The 20110-nt window shown below is 39.3% G+C and overlaps 1 protein-coding gene across 3 annotated transcripts in view; it reads right to left on the bottom strand.

Annotated features, from left to right (window-relative positions):
• Positions 1-4719: 4719 nt before the first annotated feature.
• The window catches only part of mzt2b (mitotic spindle organizing protein 2B), a 33522-nt gene continuing 18131 nt past the window's right edge, over positions 4720-20110 (bottom strand). For all 3 annotated transcript variants that reach the window (XM_052032480.1, XM_052032479.1, XM_052032478.1), the window contains one exon: positions 4720-7138. In XM_052032480.1, the coding sequence (XP_051888440.1) occupies positions 6957-7138 (182 nt within the window). In that variant the 3' untranslated portion in view covers positions 4720-6956. The remainder of the gene's footprint in view (positions 7139-20110) is intronic.

Genomic DNA, 20110 nt, shown 5'->3' on the forward strand with positions numbered 1-20110 from the left:
TTTTTCTAAACTCCAGCAAACTTAGCCTGTCCAAACTTTCCTTATAAGACAACCAACATCTTCCAGGCATAGTTTGGCAAAGACAAGTACTGATACAGGGTCTCAACCTGAAATGTCAACAATTCCTTTCCCTCCACAGATGCTGCTTGACCCACTGAGTTCATGCAGCACTTTGATCTTTGCACCAGTGCCCGTATAACTGAAGCATAACCTCCCTATTTTCGTATTCAATTCCCCTGGCAATGAACAAAAACATTGTTAGCTTTCCTGATTATTTAATGTGACTGTATACTAGAATTTTGCCAATCATGCACTAGGACTCCCAGATCTCTCTGCTTGTTAGAACTAAATATACTTCTTTAAAAAATAATTTCTTGCAAAAATGGACAATTTCACATTTTCCAGATCTACTCCCAATCACTTAATCTATTTCCCTTCACATCTCACTTTCCTACTTATCTTTGTGCCATCAATAAATGTAGCAACAATACATTAGATCTCTGCAGCCAAGTGACTTACAGTAAGTAAACTGTAAAAGGTTGAGGCATCAGCACTGATCCCTACATCACACCACTTGTTACATCTTGCCAAGCAGGAAAAGACCTATTCATGCCTGCTCTGAATCCTTTTAGCCAGTCATTCTTCTATCCATGCCAGAGTGTTACCTCCGACACCATGAGCTTTTATTTTCTGCAATAAGCTCAGATGTGGCACTTTCACAAATGCCTTCTGGAAATTTGATTAGTACCTTCACCAATTCCCCTTTATCTACAGTACGTTATTTCCTCAAAGAACCCCAGTACATTAATCAAACATGATTTTCCTTTCAAAATAACATTGACTTTACCTGTTTACCTTGAAATTTTTTCGAAGCACCTTGCTAGAATGTCTTCAATAATTTCTCACATTTTACCTATAACAGCTGTGATACTAACTGGCCTGCAGTTTCCTGTTTTCTGTCTCCTTCCTTATTTGAATGAAGGAGTTACATTTGCAATCTTCCAATCAAGTGAAACTTCCTTGGAATTTCCTTATTTTCCATTATTAATTTCCCAGAGTCACTTTCCATAGCTCATTTTGTTAACCCCTTTTCTAAATGTCTGCAGAAACTCTTCAGTTTGCACATTTCTAGTTAGCTTTCCCTCATACTCTCGCTTTTCCTTCATTAATTTTTTATTCATTCTATACCGGTTTTATATGCTATCCAAGCTTTGGACCTTCCATTCATCTTTGTTCAATAATACGCTTTGCCTTTAGATTTGCCTTTATAGTTAATCACGAATGGTGGGTGTTCCCTTTGGAACTTTTCTTTTTCACTGGAATGTATCTATCCTATGTACTCTGAAAGATCTTTTTTTAAAATTTTATTTACAGCGTGGTAACAGGCCCTTCCGGCCCAACGAGTCCGCGCCCCCCATTTTAAACCCCAAATTAACCTACCTGTACGTCTTTAGAATGTGGGAGGAAACTGGAGTACCCGGCGGAAACCCACGCAGACACGAGAGAACGTACAAACTCCTTACAGACAGCGACGGGAATCGAACCCCGATCACTGGTGCTGTAATAGCGTCGCGCTAACCGCTAAGCTACCGTACCGCCTCCAATTCCTCCATTTCCCGCATGTCTGCTCTCACCCGTGCGCACCACCCCCCCATCACCAGGTAGCACAGCAATAAAGTTCCCTTGGTCCCCACCTTTCACTCCACCAGCATCCGCATCCAACACGTCCTTCACCAATTCTGCCAGCTCCGTGATCCCACCACCAGCCAAATCTTCCCCTCTTTGTGCTTCCCTGTCCACCTATCCTTCCCCACCCACCCCTCCCTCCCTGAGCCCTGCAACCACAGGAAGTTTAACACCTGTTCTTTCACCAGCTCCCTCACCACCATCCAGGGCCTACAAAACCCTTCCAAGTGAGGCAGAGATTCACCTGCACTTTTTCCAAGCCGGTCTACTGCATTCGACGCTCACACCCTGGCCTCTTCTACATCGGAGAAACCAACTGTAGTCTAGGTGACCATTTTGGAGAGCATCTGTGCTCTGTCCACAGCACCCGTCTTGAGCTTCTGGCTGCATCTCATCTTAACTCTCCTTCCTACTCTCACATTGGCCTCACATTACTATGGTGAGGCCAAGCACAAATTGGAAAAACATCTCATATTCCACTTGGATGGCTTACAACCCAGTGGCATGAATATTGAATTTTCTAATTTCAGGTAACCCATAATCCCTGGTGTTCTCCTCCCACACTCACTCACCTGTCCACCTAGGTTTCTTCTTCCTTTGTTCACCTTTCCCATCCCCTCCCCTCTCCCCCACATGGTTCCATTTGTCCATCATCCCTTCCCCCTCATCGAGTTCAACTTATCACCTACTAACCTCTATCCCACCCCTCCCTCGTACTGCTATATTTGGGCAATCTTTCCTCTTCCCTCTCAGTCCTGATACAGGGTCTCGACTTAAATTGTTGACTTACACCTTTTGGCCCCACAGATGCTGCTTGACTTGCTGAGTGTTTCCAGCGTTATTTATTGCTTCTACATCCTGGTTTCCAGAACTTGGGTCATCCCTCTCTATTGTCCTAAGCAACTCCACCAGCTTTTCCAGTCCTTGTGTCCTTCCTAAATACCGTGTGCTTTTCAATATTCTGGTCTAACCCTGTGCCACCCCACACCAATGTCTCTGTGATCACTATCAGATCATATTTATTTATTTCTATTTGAACTCTCAGTTCCTAATTTGGTTTGAATGCTACTTGTACGCAGATACAGAGTCTTTAGTTTTGTCCTTTTATTATTTTTGTAACCTCCAGCCTTAGATTCGTACTCTCTGTCCCTTCTACGCGGTCTAATATTTCCCATATTAATACCATTCTCCTTAGCCTTGTCCCTACTGTTTGACTTACAGGATCTACTCAACTTTGAGGACATGTAATTTCAAAAATGCATGTAATAATTACTTATTATTAAAAGGACATTCATAAGGAACTGTCAACCAGGCCACCAAATTACTCAGTGTGCATGAAGCAATAAATAGTTTGTAGCCAATTTACAGGTGTTGGAAAAGTCATCCAATAACCCCTAGTTAGGTCACTGATTTGCACAGCACTAACACTAGTTTGATATCAAGGTGGGAGCTGGATAGATGGAAGCAAAGCTATTGGACTTGAAGTGTGGCTAAAGCAGAAGTATACCCCAGCTGAAATGCTTGGGACTGTGGATGTGATAGAAAACGATTCTTTGTAGTTTTAAAATAGTTTGCTTTGGTTAGCTCAACCTTTCATTCATGCAAGGAACTGTCTGTTCCACTACAGGCCGAACAGCACAAGAGGCTTGATACAACTATTACACAGAAAGGTATTAAAATTCTTTACTTAGATGGAAGGGAAAAATGTGATTTTAAAATTAAATTTGTATTTTTAGTAAATAAAGACATTCTGCTAGAATTAAGTTAAATTTGCTGATGCAGGCAATTTATTTCCATCAACTATAAAAGAAAGGTAAGATTTCATCCAGTTTGTTTTCCTGTTCCTGTTGACCCCTGATGTGTCAATGGCTGAAACTACATTTATTTGGAACGTAATTTCTCTGGAAGATGTGTAAAGAATACATAAAGCATAAAAACACAGCTGGAGTCACACATCAACAGATTACTGATAAACAGTTTACTGTGTGAAAAATAAAACTATTCAGGATTGGTGATGGAGCAGAAGTGCAAGAAATGATCTGCTTACAGTTAAAGTTCAATTTAAAGAGTAGCTATTACTCTTGCTGCAGAACAACATATGACCCTGCATGCTACGGATGCAAAAGCTGATAGAGGGAACTAAGGCCTGGGTTTCGTGCCTCAGAATATGTGGAGCTCCCAATTGCAAATTTTAATACTTGCTGCCTGTGCTCAGAATGGGAGGAAGGTGTATGGAGTTAAGCTACAGCTCCACCATGATCCAGCTGAATGACAGAATAGCTTACAATTTTTCCACAAATTAGTAAACAATACATGCAGGCAAGAGAAGCTCTAATGTTCAGGTCAAAGTGCAAAACCCATTGCCTGCTTCTCCTATAAATAAACGATCAAGCATTGCACATCCTTGGCTCTGTCATGCAGTTTGTCCAGTGAGATGGGCTTGCAGAGGTGCTGACCCAGTTCAGACGTTGATCAGCATCCATCTCACTTATGCAATCTTTGAAGTATTACTTTTATCACCAGTATACATGATAACAAATACCTGTAGCAAGTATGAAAGACAGTGATGTACCAGTACAAACAGTGAATTAAGCCACACTTTCCTCTAATCTTCCACCTCCACAAAAAAAAAGTTACCTCAAGGTTCAACTGGAGTGAATTCTACTGGGAGGAGGTAATCAGCAAGAAGGGAGATGTGCATAGACAGTGGCCTTACTCACTAAACAGGATATTGATTACTATTGTGAGTTACAGCGAGCTACAACCTGATAGCCAAGTGATCCCGCCTCTACTTAAATGGTTTCAAAAAGATTATGGCTGCCAGTTGAGATAGATTAAAACTGAAGGAGGTCATGAAACTTGGATTAGATATTTTAGCATAGTTTTTAGCTGCAGTGTTGGAGAATCCCCAGTAATATTAAAGCTATGTGAAAGGTTTTAATTCCAAAGTCTGATGATCCAGTCAAACTGACGAACATCAATAATTGGAGACCCATTATGATCAGCTTCACTTTACTTAAGATTTTTTTACAAAGAAATTGAGGAGATTGACTGAGGCCATAATTTTAAATAGCAGTCAGAAGGGCATTGAGGCAATCAAAATTCACCAATTTTAAAGAATTTAATGCAAGGTGCCAAAAAGAATCAGAACTTAGTAGCAGTTTATATCAATTTAGTTAAAGCTTTTGAGTTGGTGGGTCACAAAGTAATAATAAAGGGTTTGTCTCATTTGGATGTTGAAAAATATTTAGTTGGTCTCGTGATGGACCTGTGTTTGAACACATTTACAGTGAAAGAGAGTAAGTCAGGGAAATCCAAACAAATATCTATAAAAAGAGGTGCTAAGCTGGGGGGCCCGCTTTCCCTTACTTTATTTAATGCAGTTGTGGATATTTTATTGGGTACATTGTATAATGTAGGGTGTGGTTTTTATTTGGATAATTATGATTATAGTTGTAGCCTTTGTGAACAACAACACTCAGGTGAGCGATTTGCATTAAGGTAAGAATTCGAAGAGCAGTGAGTGATTTTGTTTGAAAGCAAATTTGGAGATGAATGTGAAGAAAAAGGTCAAATTTTATATGACTGCTAGGAATAAGACCTTAGTAATATGGCGATGTTGATAGGTGAAAAATTAATAAAACTAAACTGGATTTTATTGCCCTTGGATCTTTTGAAAAATATCTAGGTGCCAGGATAAATCCTTGGATTGGCTGGATAAGTGATGGATGGTTGAAGAAATTAGCATGGTGTGGTAAGAATTTGTTAAAGACAAGACTTAAACCTACTTAGAAATGAAAGATTTTAACATGTTTTTATGATTCCCCAGTTTTACTGTTCAGTAACTATGCGATGTTTTGCAGAATATCTCACTGAAACTTGTCAAAAGTATTAGGAACACTGAAAAGAATGCTGCATCTGTCTATCAGCATTAACAATGGAGTTTTATACTTGAGAGCTAGAGTCAGGGGACTTGGTTTACTAAGTTTGGAAGTTCAAATTCCAATTGCAACTATTAGGAAGCTAATGAGCTTCAAGGCAGCCACTGACACTAAAGTTCTGTGCGCTTTTGATCACTTAGATGACACTATTACCAAGTATGAGAATCTGAAATGTTTTAATGGAGCAGCAGGTGATGTCAAGAAATTTAAGGTGGTTGTAACAAAATAATTCCCTTCCTTAGGTTAGTAATTGGCACAATAGGGTATTTACCTTATTAATGCATTTGGGATTTCACATTTTAAAAGTAATAGTAGTTCAAATGATTGGCTTAGGAGTTACGTCCCTTTTAAGCAGTTTAAATTTATCAATGCAGTATTGTTACAAATGAATACCTACCCGATTAAGAGTAGCCTTGTGGTAAATCCTGCTTGGATAAAACATGCAGATGCTGTAGACTGGCTAACAAGACTCTAGGCCATCTTTCAGGCTGCTCATTACCTATCAAGAATTCTAAGATTAAGCAGCATAATAAAGTCCTAGAGATATGTATAAAAAGGTAACTCAGTATGGATAGACACTGCTCAAGGAACCCAGGTTTATTGGTATTGATGGTGGATACTGGATGGTGATCTTTAAGAAGGATAATACTGTATCCATCATATACAGTGAAAGTATACATTGAGAAATCAACCTGGAGGCCATCATTGTGGAGTGTTTTGACGTGGTTTCTGGTAGGATTTTTTCTGGCTTTGTTGTTGGTACAAAGGGGAAATGGTTCCCTGGAAATGATTCTCTAATGAGTTTCCTCAGTGTCAAGAATTTTAAGAGATTTTCTTCCCAAGGATCTAGGGCTACATTAATTGGAACAATAGATAGTCTGTTTTATTTTAAATGGACATTTGCACTTCTCTTGGTTTTATCACTAATTTTTTAATTGTGCACCTTTGTTTTCAATTTTTATTGTCATTGTGGTTTACAGCTTAAATATTTGTATTTTACTATGCAAAACAAAAGGTGGTTTTAATTTTTTGGTCTCAAAATATCAGGGGATGTTATCACACATCAAAACTGGCCATTGGTTCAAATTCCGTCTTGCTGAGTGGCTCTCTTTGCAGGTGTTTAGGTTCGCAATTTAGTTCTGGCACAAGGTCTGCTAGATGGACTTGTATATAAGCTATTTAAAAAACGCAGAATAGGTAGCATGTTGTGTGCTATATATAATTAGACAATGCAAGAAGAAAAACAATATATGAGCACAGTACCCCTGTTTTAAATTCCCTCTACCCAGTGGCACAGTCATGTTCGTAAGGTATTAGACATTTTTCAGTCTACTGGCTAGATGTTGTGTGTGAGCTGCTGCCGCTTCCAGTAGTTTTCCCAGTACCACTGCCCTTGGGCACTCTGGTAGCACTCGGTTGGCGCGGCATACGCTGGCTGCATCCTTCACGGGTGGTGCTTCGCTCTGTCTGTGTCTGTGAACCACTGATAGCAGTGTTGGATTTATTTCTCACTGCGAAGGAAAGGGGTGGTGGTGGGAGGGGAAGAAAAGATAGCAGTCAGTTTTGTAAACAAGACAATTTGGAATTTAAAAGCATCACAGACTCGAGAAGAGATAACATATTCTGTGCTAGTGTTCCTCCAAGGTGAAAGCCTGATCAAAAGACATTGATGTGCCCCTTTCTGGTGTGAAATGCAATAATAGCTGCTTTATCAATAAATATCCATTTGATCCTCTCCTGCCTAGAGTCTAGAAGTAATTTTGATTAAGCCCAACAGATGCGATGCCAAAAGGGGGAAAATGGCAGTTCAGATGAAGCGTCTTGACCCAAAATGTTGACTGTCCATTTCCCTTCATGGATGCTGCATGACCTGCTGAGTTCCTCCAGCACTTTGTGCGTTACCCTCTCCAGTACTACCTGGACGATGGCTTCAGGGTACAATTCCCTAAAGGTGGATTGAGGAGTGTGCTCATTGCGACTACTGCACCTTCAAGATGAAGAGCTCAGCATAAGGGAATGGAAGGGTGAGGCTGCCACTCTGTGTGGGCCAAGGTCTTTGCTTTCTGCTTGAGATAAACTAGGCAGGAGGAAAGCACATCTTTCTCTGAACTGCCAATGAATTTAGAGAAAACCATATCCAGATCAACCTTACACATGCAGAAAATTCATAACTTGTTGAAATAAATCAAACTTGTTCTTACAGCACACTGGATTCTAGGGAAAAAAAGATTTAATAAAACTATGAAGAAAAATATTGTGTAGAGAAAAGTATATAGATTTCATTTTGCTCAAAGCTGCATTCAAACTTAAAACCACACAGTGTGATAAAAGACATGGCTCTCTGAACATGTTCTAGAATTGATTCATCAATCAACTGCTTAACATGAAGAGTGGAGAGAGGTTCACAAACAGAATCAAGCTTTTGTCCAAAATAATGTTATTTTTGCTCAATGGAATGACTTCAATGACCAGGTTAGAAACAATCTGCCCAATCAGAATCACCTACACTTTTCTTTCAACTTTGAATATTTCACTTTTGATAAGAAGCCAGGTACTTTTGCCATCACTGTGCTGTGCTAATTAAACTAATCAGTGAATGTGAGATCATTTGTAAATATAATCTGGATTCCCAGGTCTTGCTAAAGCTAGGGAAGACATTAAAACCTCCATCTCAGAGGAACACCAGCAACTATCAATGTTTTTTGGGAAAGCAGCTTTTAGCAGCACAAATAAAATAAAAGGAAGTGTGAAAGCCAACTACTGGCAGCCTAATTGTGCTCCCCTGCTATTGCCTTCAGCATGGAGACTACAGCGTAAAGCAAGCCAGATCTGACACATCGCCAGCAGCGTGTTAACTCGCAGCCAAGATGGAAAAACAGATTGCAGGAATTCGTAAATCAGCAAGTAACAAGAGCATGTATTCCAACAACAGGTACCAGCAGCATCATACTAGAACAGGAATCCACTGGGACTGCCTGAGAATCAACTCGGATGATCAGTTTTTCAAAAAAAAATAGACACAGTCAGTACTTGGGCTGGTCACCTAGGTCTGCAATCTAAAAAGTATTCATCAAATTATCACCCTTAGGAACTGGCTGCTACATCAGTTGTTCCCAGATCAAGTAGCAATTCAAAAATAAAGATGAAACTGATGTTTACATTCCTGAAATCTAAATAACAATAATTAACTTGATGGTCTACATTTAGTATGAAGAATTTTTTGTTAACTCTTCAAGTTTGTGCAAGCACTGATCTGCAAGCATGTTAAATCAACTTTATTATTACTGTACAACTGCAACTAACTGGTTCTTTAAATACATTGCAACAACTTTATTAGGTGATATACAGGATTTTTGCAACAGAAGGGATAGAATTTCATCACAAAAGAGAGGAACCAATAACCATTCAGCTCACCTTTCCCTCAATGTTCTTATTCCATATTTGTACTTTTATTTGAAATCTTTTTAATACTATATAACTCTCTGTATCCTCCAAAAATATAATACAAACTCAGAACCAGGCCATTTGACCCAGCCATCCATTACAGCATTCTAATTCACAACTCTCAAATTCACATTCTCCACATTACCATCATTGCTGCTCTGGCTAAATACCACTTGCTCAGATTATTTAATAGGTGTAATAGCTTTGGTCTCAGACTAACAATTCATTGACCTTAAAGTTAAATCACATCATGGTAGGCTATGAAACAGAATTCACTAAATCTCATGATCTTCCACTGACAAATTACCGAGAAAGATGCCAGTAGGTCATAAACATCAAACCGGTTCACTTGTGTCTGTCAGGAAGGTGAACCCACTTCCTCCAACCAGTCTGCCCTACAAGTATCTTCACTTTGCAATATGGTTCACTCATAACCATTGGCACTTTAAACCAACCAGCAGTAAATTAGGTGTTGTCAAATTGGAATGGGCACATTGTCCACATTCTGGGAGGGAAGAAAGATTCCTTTTAATTTCAAATCCATGGTCTCATATTTATATCATCTAAATCACCTCCATTCCACCAACTATGGTAGAGTATTCAGCTACTGCAGCTGTGACAGGGTTTCTCCAAACCACCCCAGTCTTTCTCTTTGTGTGTGGAAGGCTCTTCAAAACCAAGCTCTTTGATCTTAGGGAAGATTTAACTACTGAGATTCAGTAATAAAGACAGGATGGCACTCAAAAGGAAGAGTGGAGTCTGATTTGAAGGGACATTTTCCAATAGCAAGGGTGTGAGAAAAAAAAACACAAGAAGAACAATATACTTCAAAATGTTCACAAACTAAAAATAAATAAATGTGAGAATTTGCATTTACAAACAATCTTCACCCAGATGTGTCGTGTCTAATCTATTTCAGCCTTCCACCCAAGGGCAGAGAAAACAATCTTTAGCCAATTCAATTTACTCTCTATGATATCAAGAAATGGGCATAATAAACTTGTGGAGTCTTGCAACCTTTTGGCTACAATGCCAGAAATGTAATCTCCACAAATGGTTAAGTCTCTCGCCAAGTGGTACCATAACAGATACAACAATGGCATTTTCCTAACAAGGTGTAACACTGAAACATCAAAAAATTGCAAATGCTGAAAATCTGAAATAATAACAGAAAAGGAGGGAAACACATAATAGGTCAGGCTGAAACGTTAACTCCGTTTCTCTTTCCACAGATGCTGCCTGACCTGTTGAGTGTTTCCAGAGTCTTTTTTATTTATGTGGAAAATAGGGCAGGTGCATCTTGTTCACAAAAAAGGGACAAATCTAATCTGGCCAGGTTCTGCTTTAATTCTCAATTATCACAAAGATGGAGTGTTTTGTGAACATTACCATCAAGCACCACTTGCTCACTGATGTTCAGGTTGGATTCTGCCAGGATCACTCAGCTCCAGACCCCATTTACAGCCTTGTTGCAATCATGGATAAAAGAGAAGATTCCAGAAGGGCAGGTGAGAGTAACTGCCATTAATAATTAAGACAGTGTTTGATCAAATGCGGCATCAAGGGGACCCAAGCAAAACTGGATTCAGGCACAAAGACCAGAATCTGGCATTGAACCTTCCAGTGGCATCACACCTGTTTGGTAGAGGCCAATCATCTCAGCCCCAGGATGTCACTGCTAGAACTCCTCAGAACACTGTCCTGGGCCCAACTATCTTCAGCTGCTTCATTACTGACCCCTCCCCCCTCTCTCACAAGGTCAAAAATTGGAACATTCACTGATAGTTGCAGAGTGTTCAATTCAGAAACTGAAGCAATTTATATCAGCAATTTATGCAGCAAGGCCTGATCAACAGGTCTGGGCTGTTAGATGGTATTTAACATCTGTGTCACACAAGTGCAAGCAAACCACAATTCCAACAAGAAAAAGCTTAACCATCCACCTGCAATATTCAATAGCAATACCACCCCAGTTCTCCCACCATCAACATCTTGGGATCCCCAATGACCAGAAACTTAAGTGGACCAGGCAAATAAATGGGCATTCTGCACCTCCTAACTCCCATGAATCTTCCACAATCTAAAAGGAACAAGTCCTGAGGGTAGTGGAATACCCTCTACATGTCCAAATGAGAACTCCTCCATTAACCTAAATTTCTTCCATCACACTCTTGATACCATCTAAAACAAAATTGCCTGTTTGATTGGCAGCCCAACCACCAGCTTTTACTGAATGTTCATTCGATCCAACCAGAGTTCAGCAGGTGTAGACTGTGTACCGTTTATAAAAGACACTCCTGAAAATCACCAAGCCTACTCTGACAGAATTTCCAGAAACCATGACCTCCAGCTACAAGGAGAACTGGCACATGGGAACACCATCACCTGCAAATTCCTTTCCAAAACACATGGCATACTGTTCATCCCAGGAATCAACCTAATGAACCTTCTAACTACTTGATGATTTACTGTTAAGTAGCAGTAAGCTGGAAACAAAATAACTGAGCAATTAAGTGACCACCATGACTTGAAAAAGCCAGAATCTCACAGCAGGGATTATCTACATTCATATGCATCATATTTGTGTAACGTACAATTCTCCCAAGACCAGAAATTTCATAAGACCGTAGAACTAGGAATCCTAACCCTTCAAGCCTTCTTCTTCAGCAAAACATCTGTAGTCTAACACATCACAAATTCTGCCTACCACATAAACTGAGGCAAAAGTTTTGCACGCAACAATTTCCAAAAACAATCAATTATTGGCATTTTTTTCCTGGATATTCACATTATGTAAGAAATTCATACTGGTTTTCTCCATATTACCTCATTTTTGGATTAATGGGTTTTGCAACACAACAATAATTTAAAGTATGCTATAATATATTGGGTTCTGAGAAAACAGTTTATTTCTAATATACCAGGCTCTGAGTAAAAAGTAGCATTATTTAAAACCTTAGTCTCAGTCTATGCCTGGATGTTAAAGCAAAAGCAAATACAAAACAGAAATATGTCTTTTTATTTAAACTCAGAGTGACCAAAATCTAGTTGGGTTCTGCAATAGTACAGCATGATTCATATTCACATGTTTAAATTCTGCAATATTTCATTCAGCTGTCTGAAATTAATGAACAGCTTAAGGTTTACAGGAAAAGGATTTGCCTCTCACTTAAGATTAAGACTGGGAAAAAAAATTGTCTCTTTGCAGTGGCTAAAGTAATGATTAGAAGTCAGGTTCAGGTTAATTCAAAATGACTAATGTGGGTGTGACATGGGATTAATAATATATGAAAACTGTTATGTTAAAAGTGTATTAACTGCTGCAAGTTTCAGTCTAACTGTACAAGATCTTTAAATGAGTGATGAGGGATTTTCAACAGATGTCAGTTATAGGAACTACACATGCAAGCAGTATTCCCCAATGTTTTTCCAGTTCCTCAGGAAATTGACCTTGATATCATCCACAACTATAGCTGAGATTGTATTCAACAGTGAGGGTTAATGTTTAGGATGTTATTTACAAAGCACAAGAAGTAAAATTAACGGTTGGATTTCAAAGTGGAGACTACAAGATCAGATTTCTATCTTTCTGAGCTCAGGTGCAAGGACAAGATCAGAATAATTTTAATTAGTTTACTTGCAAGCATGTAGTTATATTTATGTTGAAGATCCACAACAAAATACAATACACCATCATTTTCCTTTGGGCTGAAGCAAGAATAGATGGAAACATACCAACGTTTGGAGGAGGATTTCATACAAAGTAAATCAATATTCTAAAGGCAAGGATAAACCAATTCCAAGGAAAACATTGATGTACTGTGGCCTAGGTTTAAAAAAAATGACAATAGCTTTAAGTAATATCTAAGGCAACCAATTAGGATTCACTTTAAGATGCCTTATTTCTACAGCCATCAAATTATAAATGATTGGACAAGGTAAGATAAGTACAAGGATTGGACATATTCAGTGAATAGGATGTAATTTCAGTTGGTGACCTGATGTGGAATCATATGCATTTGATGTAATATTCCTGTTAATCACATAAAGGAAGCAGCCAAGCAGACATGCATCACTCCATATAAAAGCCCAGCAAACCACTTAGAAAGAAAAAAACCTTTCCACTAATTATTCCAATACATCTATATAGATTCCAGAATAAATATAACAGGAGTTTATTAGTTTATCACCGATACCTCACACCTGCAGACATCTTAGGGTTGGAAAATTCCATTCTTTAAATCAACATAAGAAAATCAGTATGTACTTTTCAACTTACAGAATTTGTACCAAGAAATACCCAACATTGTGACATTAACTACACGGTTTTACAGTGTTCATTATTGGTTGCACTGTACTGCAGTACACAGAATAGCAACAGTCACAGCTGGCTATAATGAATGAACTTAGAGTAAATGGCAATGCTTGGGAAAAACATTTTCATAATCTTGACCTTCTACAAATGTACCAGGACTGTACACATCACAAACGCATCTTTTTGTAAAGAGCAAATGGGCATATTCAGTGAAAACTTAAATACTTGTAAATCTTTCTTTTAAAAAATGTTCATATATAATGTTTAATGTTTCTGATTTACCTTTAGTGTTTGGAAGAAATTTACACAGAAAATTTATCAGGCAAATTGGAAACTTACAAGAAAGCAAGAATGAGTTATTAACTCAAGCCTACATTTCACAACTTAATGACTGCAAAGCAATAAGATGTTCACCACAAAAGGGAAATCCAGTGCAGGTGAAAGCATGGATACCTGCATCAAAAGTGTCTTAGGATAAACTCCACCAATGAGACTTCTACACTGAAGAACTAATCAGTGAGATGGAGAAAGCAGAGGTTCTACCCTTCATCAATGCACTACCAACTGTGTTGCTGCAATCCACTGTCAGTACTAGTATGTTGAAAAACTTAAAAGCTCAAAATTCTCCAAGCCTCCTAGTAGGAAATATAAGACAATAAATTAATACCATAACACAATTGGTTAAACTGAATCTTTAGTTGTCATTGTGACTTCTTGTCAGATTATAAATTCACATCTGGCAAGGCTCAGAATCAAAAGGCAGCAGTAGTTAGGAGTTCCAAACATTAAAGATCCAGTGAGTGGCTGCTTTGATTGGGACATTCCAACAGTAAACTAAAATGGAAAAACTGAAGCTTCTTTACAGCTTTATGTGTAATACTGAAGAACAAATCTAATAATGGTATGAAGGGATTTTAAAGGCTCGAGGGTTTCTTGCCATTCTGAGCACTAATAATGACCCAACTGCAGAAATTAATATGGCAGTTCTCAATAATTCAGTTCCTGTCCAGATTTTTCCATTCCCCCCATTCCATCCACAGTAAATAATTCCTTTTCCACAAACTCATCTACACATCAAGTACATCATGTTATTTATAAATGAGAATCTGAGGCAAAGTCCCTTAACCAGCATTGCATTTAAGGCAGTGAATAAGCAGGTTAGCAAATGATTAAGTGAAGCATCAAAACAAAGAAAACCCCAGGAATGATTAGATGAATGAATGATTTAGTCTCAAAATCCTAATGGGCCAATATCAAGTAGATTTTTTTTACATACACAGTTTATTTCAATGTCTTAAGGGAGAAAGCAATGCTTCAACATTCTCATTAAGACAAAAATCCATTCCATATTTCCAGTGAGATTAATTGGTAAAACTGAATTTATTGACTATTAAAATAGAGGCTCATGAACATTAGGATTAGTGAGTCAGTTCTTGTAAGATGGATATTTGTGCAGCACTTTTCGTACATCTAGACACCAAGAAAATTCCAACCCTTAAGATCAACTACTTCCTAACCAACTCCGCTTTCTGAAACAGACAGTCAGATCGCACCAGGAACCAGAGCTCTCATCATTGCTTCATCTTTGTTTCAGTGATTATTGGAGCATACCACTTGAAGCCTTTTGAAATTTGCGATAAACACAGTTTGTTAAAGAAAAAAATGTTTGGTTTCAACATTACTCAACTAACACTCATTACCCAATTGCTTGTACTTGACAGTCATTGGTGACCTTTTCACATTTAAAAAGTCACAAGATTGTTAGTTTGAATCTGTGCCTCACTAAAGTAATATTCAATAATTACCTTATATACCTCCACCAGACCTCCTCTTAGATGCCACCCTTTTAGTTGTTCTACTGACACCAGTCTTGTAGTTCTCTGTTATTCTTCCAGTGTTCAAATACTTCCCTTCTGCCTTGGCAACTAGGAATGGACACGGTGAGGTAGGTATGGTAAAGTTTTACCGTATCAACCTCCAAGTCATTTCCCTGATTTACATACCCTTCTTTGTATTTTAATATCAGACCTGCAATCAATCAACTGGACAGTTTTAGTACTAAGACCATCAAGATACTTGGATATCTTTCTGCATTATCCTTAACAATTGCAATGCCCAAACGTACAGAAAACAGGAAGCTAATTTCTCAAAAAATAAGAATCTTGGCCCATGTACCAGCTACCAATAAATACTGATTTAACTTCCAGGATTCCGAGACAAGAACAACAGTTGCACATGCTTGATTAAGTATTTTTTATTTATAGAATATGTCAAAAATCAAAGCACTAAATTACATATATTGGACTGTACTCATGATTGCAAGAAAACTCTGAAGGCTAAATTTTAGGTCTTGTTACATCCAAATTTCTATACTAAAAGATGTGTTACGTTTTGGTTGTAAAAGCAAAGGTTAATAGAGATGTTATTGTAGAGCAAATCAGCTGATTTATCAAACAGTTGGCATTAGACAAAAGTGAAAATGTTGAGCAAATAAAATGAAGCATCGTGGGATAAAGTGCAACATGAATAATACCAGATCAATCTTGATTCTATCCTGGATATCAGTGCTAATTGAATTATATTGTGCTTTATTGTAGAACATTAAGAAGTCAAAAGCTCTTAACAATGAAAGCAAAATCTTGATTACTTCAATCTCTATAGTCAAACAGCCAAATTCCTTCACTGAAAGCCATCACCTTCAATACATCCTACAGAATCGAAAATAATTATTGGACCAGTTCCAAACAACATATCAGATTCAGTGAAAAGCAGTGAAGAAATTCAGAAAGCATCTTTTGGCACAAGATCAGATACATATCAGCAAAAATTGGTGCAAAACAAAACACTCATTTTCTGACAGAAAGGTGTGTGGAACAGCAAGGTGCTATGATGCTGCTTGTGTTGTTATGGTCTGATATTAACACCTTATGGTTTGCATGCTGGAGATAGAGCATAAGGAAACAAAGATTGGACAACAAGCACATCCTGCCATCTCAAAAATCTAGTACAGGTGACTCCCACATTATGGTGGGGGGGGGGGGGGGGTGTGTGTGGGGTTGTGTTCCTAGAAAAGAGTCCATATTGCAATTTTCCATAATGTGAAACAGGGTCATCCATGCATGTGTTAAGAAACATGAGTTGGAAAAAAAAATTTGTATTTACTTATTTACATTTCTCCCCCTACATATTTTCATGAGAGTGAATTTTGTTCCATATCTCAATTTTTTGGGTAGTGGTTTGTGAATTCTCTAAGGGCGATTTTCCATTACCTGAACATCCATAACACAGGGGTCATCTGTACACAGAATCAAAAGAGTGAAGGTTTTTGGAATTCACAATTTAAAATGATCCAATACTGCACTTGGAACATAAAACAGTAAACAGTACAGCACAGTATGGGCCCTTTGGCTCACGATGTTGTGCTGAACTGTATAACTTTACTCCATGATCAAGCTAACCCTTCCCTTCTAAATAGCCGATAACCCTCCATTTTGCTTACATTCATGTGCCTATCTAAGAGTCTTTTAAACGTCCCTATTGTATCAGCTTCTACCACCACCACCAGCAGTACAGTGTGGCCTAACCAGAGTTTTATAGAGCTGCAAAATTACTTCACGGCTTTTGAACTCAATCCCCCGACTAATGAAGGTCAGCGCACCATATGCCTTCTTAACCACCCTATCAACTTGTGTGGCAACTTTGAGGGATCTATGGACTTGGACCCCAAGATCCCTCTGTTCCTCCACACTGCTAAGAATCCTGCCATTAACCTTGTACTCCAGCTTCAATTTCAATCTTCCAAAGTGTATCACTTCACACTTTTCCGGATTGAATTCCATCTGCCACTTCTCCACCCAATTCTGCATCCTGTCTATATCCATTGTAACCTACGACAACCTTCTACACTATCCACAACACTTCCAACCTTTGTGTCGTCTGCAAACTTACTAATCCACCCCTCCACTTCCTCATCCAAGTCAATTATTAAAATCACAAGAAGCAGGCGTCCCAGATCAGAACCCTGCAGAACACCACTAGTCACTGACCTCCACCTACTACCACCCTCTGCCTTCTGTGGGCAAGCCAACTCCGAATCCATGGACCAAAATTTCCATGGACTTTCTGGATGAGCCTACCATGGGGAACCTTGTCACATGCCTTACTGAATCCATATACACCACATCCACTGCTCTATCCTCATCAATTTGTTTAGTCACCTCCTCGAAAAATTCAGTTAGGCTCGTGAGACATGACCTGCCTCTCACAAAGCTATGCTGACTATTCCTAATAAAAATATGCTTCTCCAAATGCTTGTAAATCCTGTCCCTAAGAATCCTCTCCAATAGTTTGTCCACCACTGATGTAAGACTCACTGGTCTATAATTCCCAGGATTATCCCTATTACCTTTCTTGAACAATGGAACAACATTTGCCATCCTCTGGTACCACTCCTGTGACCAGGAAGGACACAAAGATCGTTGTTAAGACCCCAGCAATCTTTTCCCTCGCTTTCCATAGTAATCTGGGGTATGTCCTGTCCGGCCCCAGGGGACTTACCTATCCTAATGTTTTTTAGAAGCTCCAACACTATCTATTTCTTAAACTCAACATGCTCCAGCACATTAGCCTGTTCTACGCTGACCTCACATTCATCAATATCCCTCTCCCTGGTGAATACTGAGGCAAAGTATTCACTAAGGACCTCCCCTACCTCCTCTGCCTCCAGGCATGTTTCTCCCTTTATCCCTGAGTGGTCCTACCCTCACTCTAGTCATCGTCTTGTTCTTCATGTACGTATAGAATGCCTTGGGGTTTTCCTTAATCCTACTTGCCAAGACCTTCTCATGTCCCCTTCTAGCTCTCCTAAATCCCTTCTTAAACTCCTTCCTTGCTACCTTATAATTCTCAAAAGCCCGGCCTGATTTTTGCTTCCTAAACCTCAACTATGCTTCCTTCTTCCTCTTGACTAAATGTTCCACCTCTCTTGTCAATCATGGTTTCTTCACCCTACTATCCTTTCCCTGTCTCAGTTAGGACAAACCTATCCAGAACCCCATGCAAGTGTTCCCTAAACATACTCCACATTTATGCTGTGCATTTCCCTGAGAACATCTGTTTCCAATTTACGCCCCCAAGTTCCTGCATTATACCATTATAAATAGCCTTCCCCCAATTAAATACTTTCCCATATCATCTGCTCCTATCCTTGTCCATGGCTATGCTAAAGGTCAGGTGAGTTGTGGGCACTATCTCTGAAATGCTCGCCCACTGAGAGGTCTGTCACCTGACCAGGTTCATTGCCTAGTACTAGATCCAGTTGCACTAAGGAAATGCCAAGCAATATTAGGGAAGTTGGTCACTCATGACAACAACCTGTTATTTCTACACCTTTCCAAAATCTGCCCACTTATCTGCTCCCCACTGTCCCTGTGGCTATTGGGTAAAGGGGTGGGGGGGGGAACCTACAGAATACTTCCAATAGAGTGATTGCTCCTTTTTTCTGACTTCCATCCACACTGACTCAGTAGACGATCCTCCACAACATCCTCCCTTTCTGCAGCTGTGATACTATCCCTGATTAGCGATGCCACTACCCCCACTCTTTTACCTCCCTCCCTATTCCTTTTGAAACATCTAAACCCCGGAATATCGAGCAGCCAATCCTGCCCTTGTGACAGCCAAATCTCTGTAATGGCCACAACATAGTAATTCCATGTACTGATCATGCTCTGAGTTCATCACCCCTATTCTTAATGCTTCTTGCATTAAAGTTAACACATTTCAACCCATCCAACTGACTGCATTTATGTCATATCCACTGCCTATCCTTCCTCACAGTCTCTCTGTACATTGCATCTACCTTTACACCAACTGCTCCATCACCTGACCTAACACTCTGGTTCCCATCTTTTGCCAACATAGTTTAAACCCTCCCCAACAGCTCTAGCAAACCTGCCCGCAAGGACATTGGTCCCTCTCAAGTTTAGGTGTTAACCCGTCTCTTTTGTACAGATCATACCTTCCCCAGAAGAGATCCCAATGACCCACCAGTCTGAAACCCTGCCCGCCGCACCATCTCTTCAGCCACATACTTGTCTGCCATATCTTCTTATTCTTACCCTCACTGGTGTGTGGCACAGGCAGCAATCCAGAGATTACTATCCTTGAGGTCCAGCTTTTTAGCTTCCTTCCTAACTCCCTATATTCACTCTTTTCCTCATCTCTTTTCCTATCTATGTCATTGGTACCAATGTGTACCACGACTTCTGGCTGCTCACCCTCCCCCTTAAGAATACAGCGGACTCGATCCGAGACATCTCTGACCCTGGCACCTGGGAGACAACATACCATCTGGGACTCTCATGCACTTAAACAGTTATCTTTGGATCCTAAATCCTACCTGCATAACCTTTCCTAAAATAGCCAATATAGTCTTGTAACTGTTAAAAGCACATGAATCACTCCTTTCCCTGTCTACTTTATAGTACAGCACTAGATTTCTCATTCCATTTACCACAGCAAATAGTTAAATAAATAGAGCTTAAAAAATGCCACCTAAACCCCTCAATTGAATCACCCTTAGGTAGCTTATTGAAACTCTAGGATAATCTATAATGTTCGCGATCTCAGCCTTACTGCAATGAGTGACCTTACAGTTTTGGAATGCGGACAAGTCGAGGCATCTGCCAGGTTTTTAAGCAATAAAAATCTTAACGATCCAGAA

This window comes from Pristis pectinata, chromosome 17 (genome assembly GCF_009764475.1).
Source record: "Pristis pectinata isolate sPriPec2 chromosome 17, sPriPec2.1.pri, whole genome shotgun sequence".
Lineage (NCBI taxonomy): Eukaryota > Metazoa > Chordata > Chondrichthyes > Rhinopristiformes > Pristidae > Pristis > Pristis pectinata.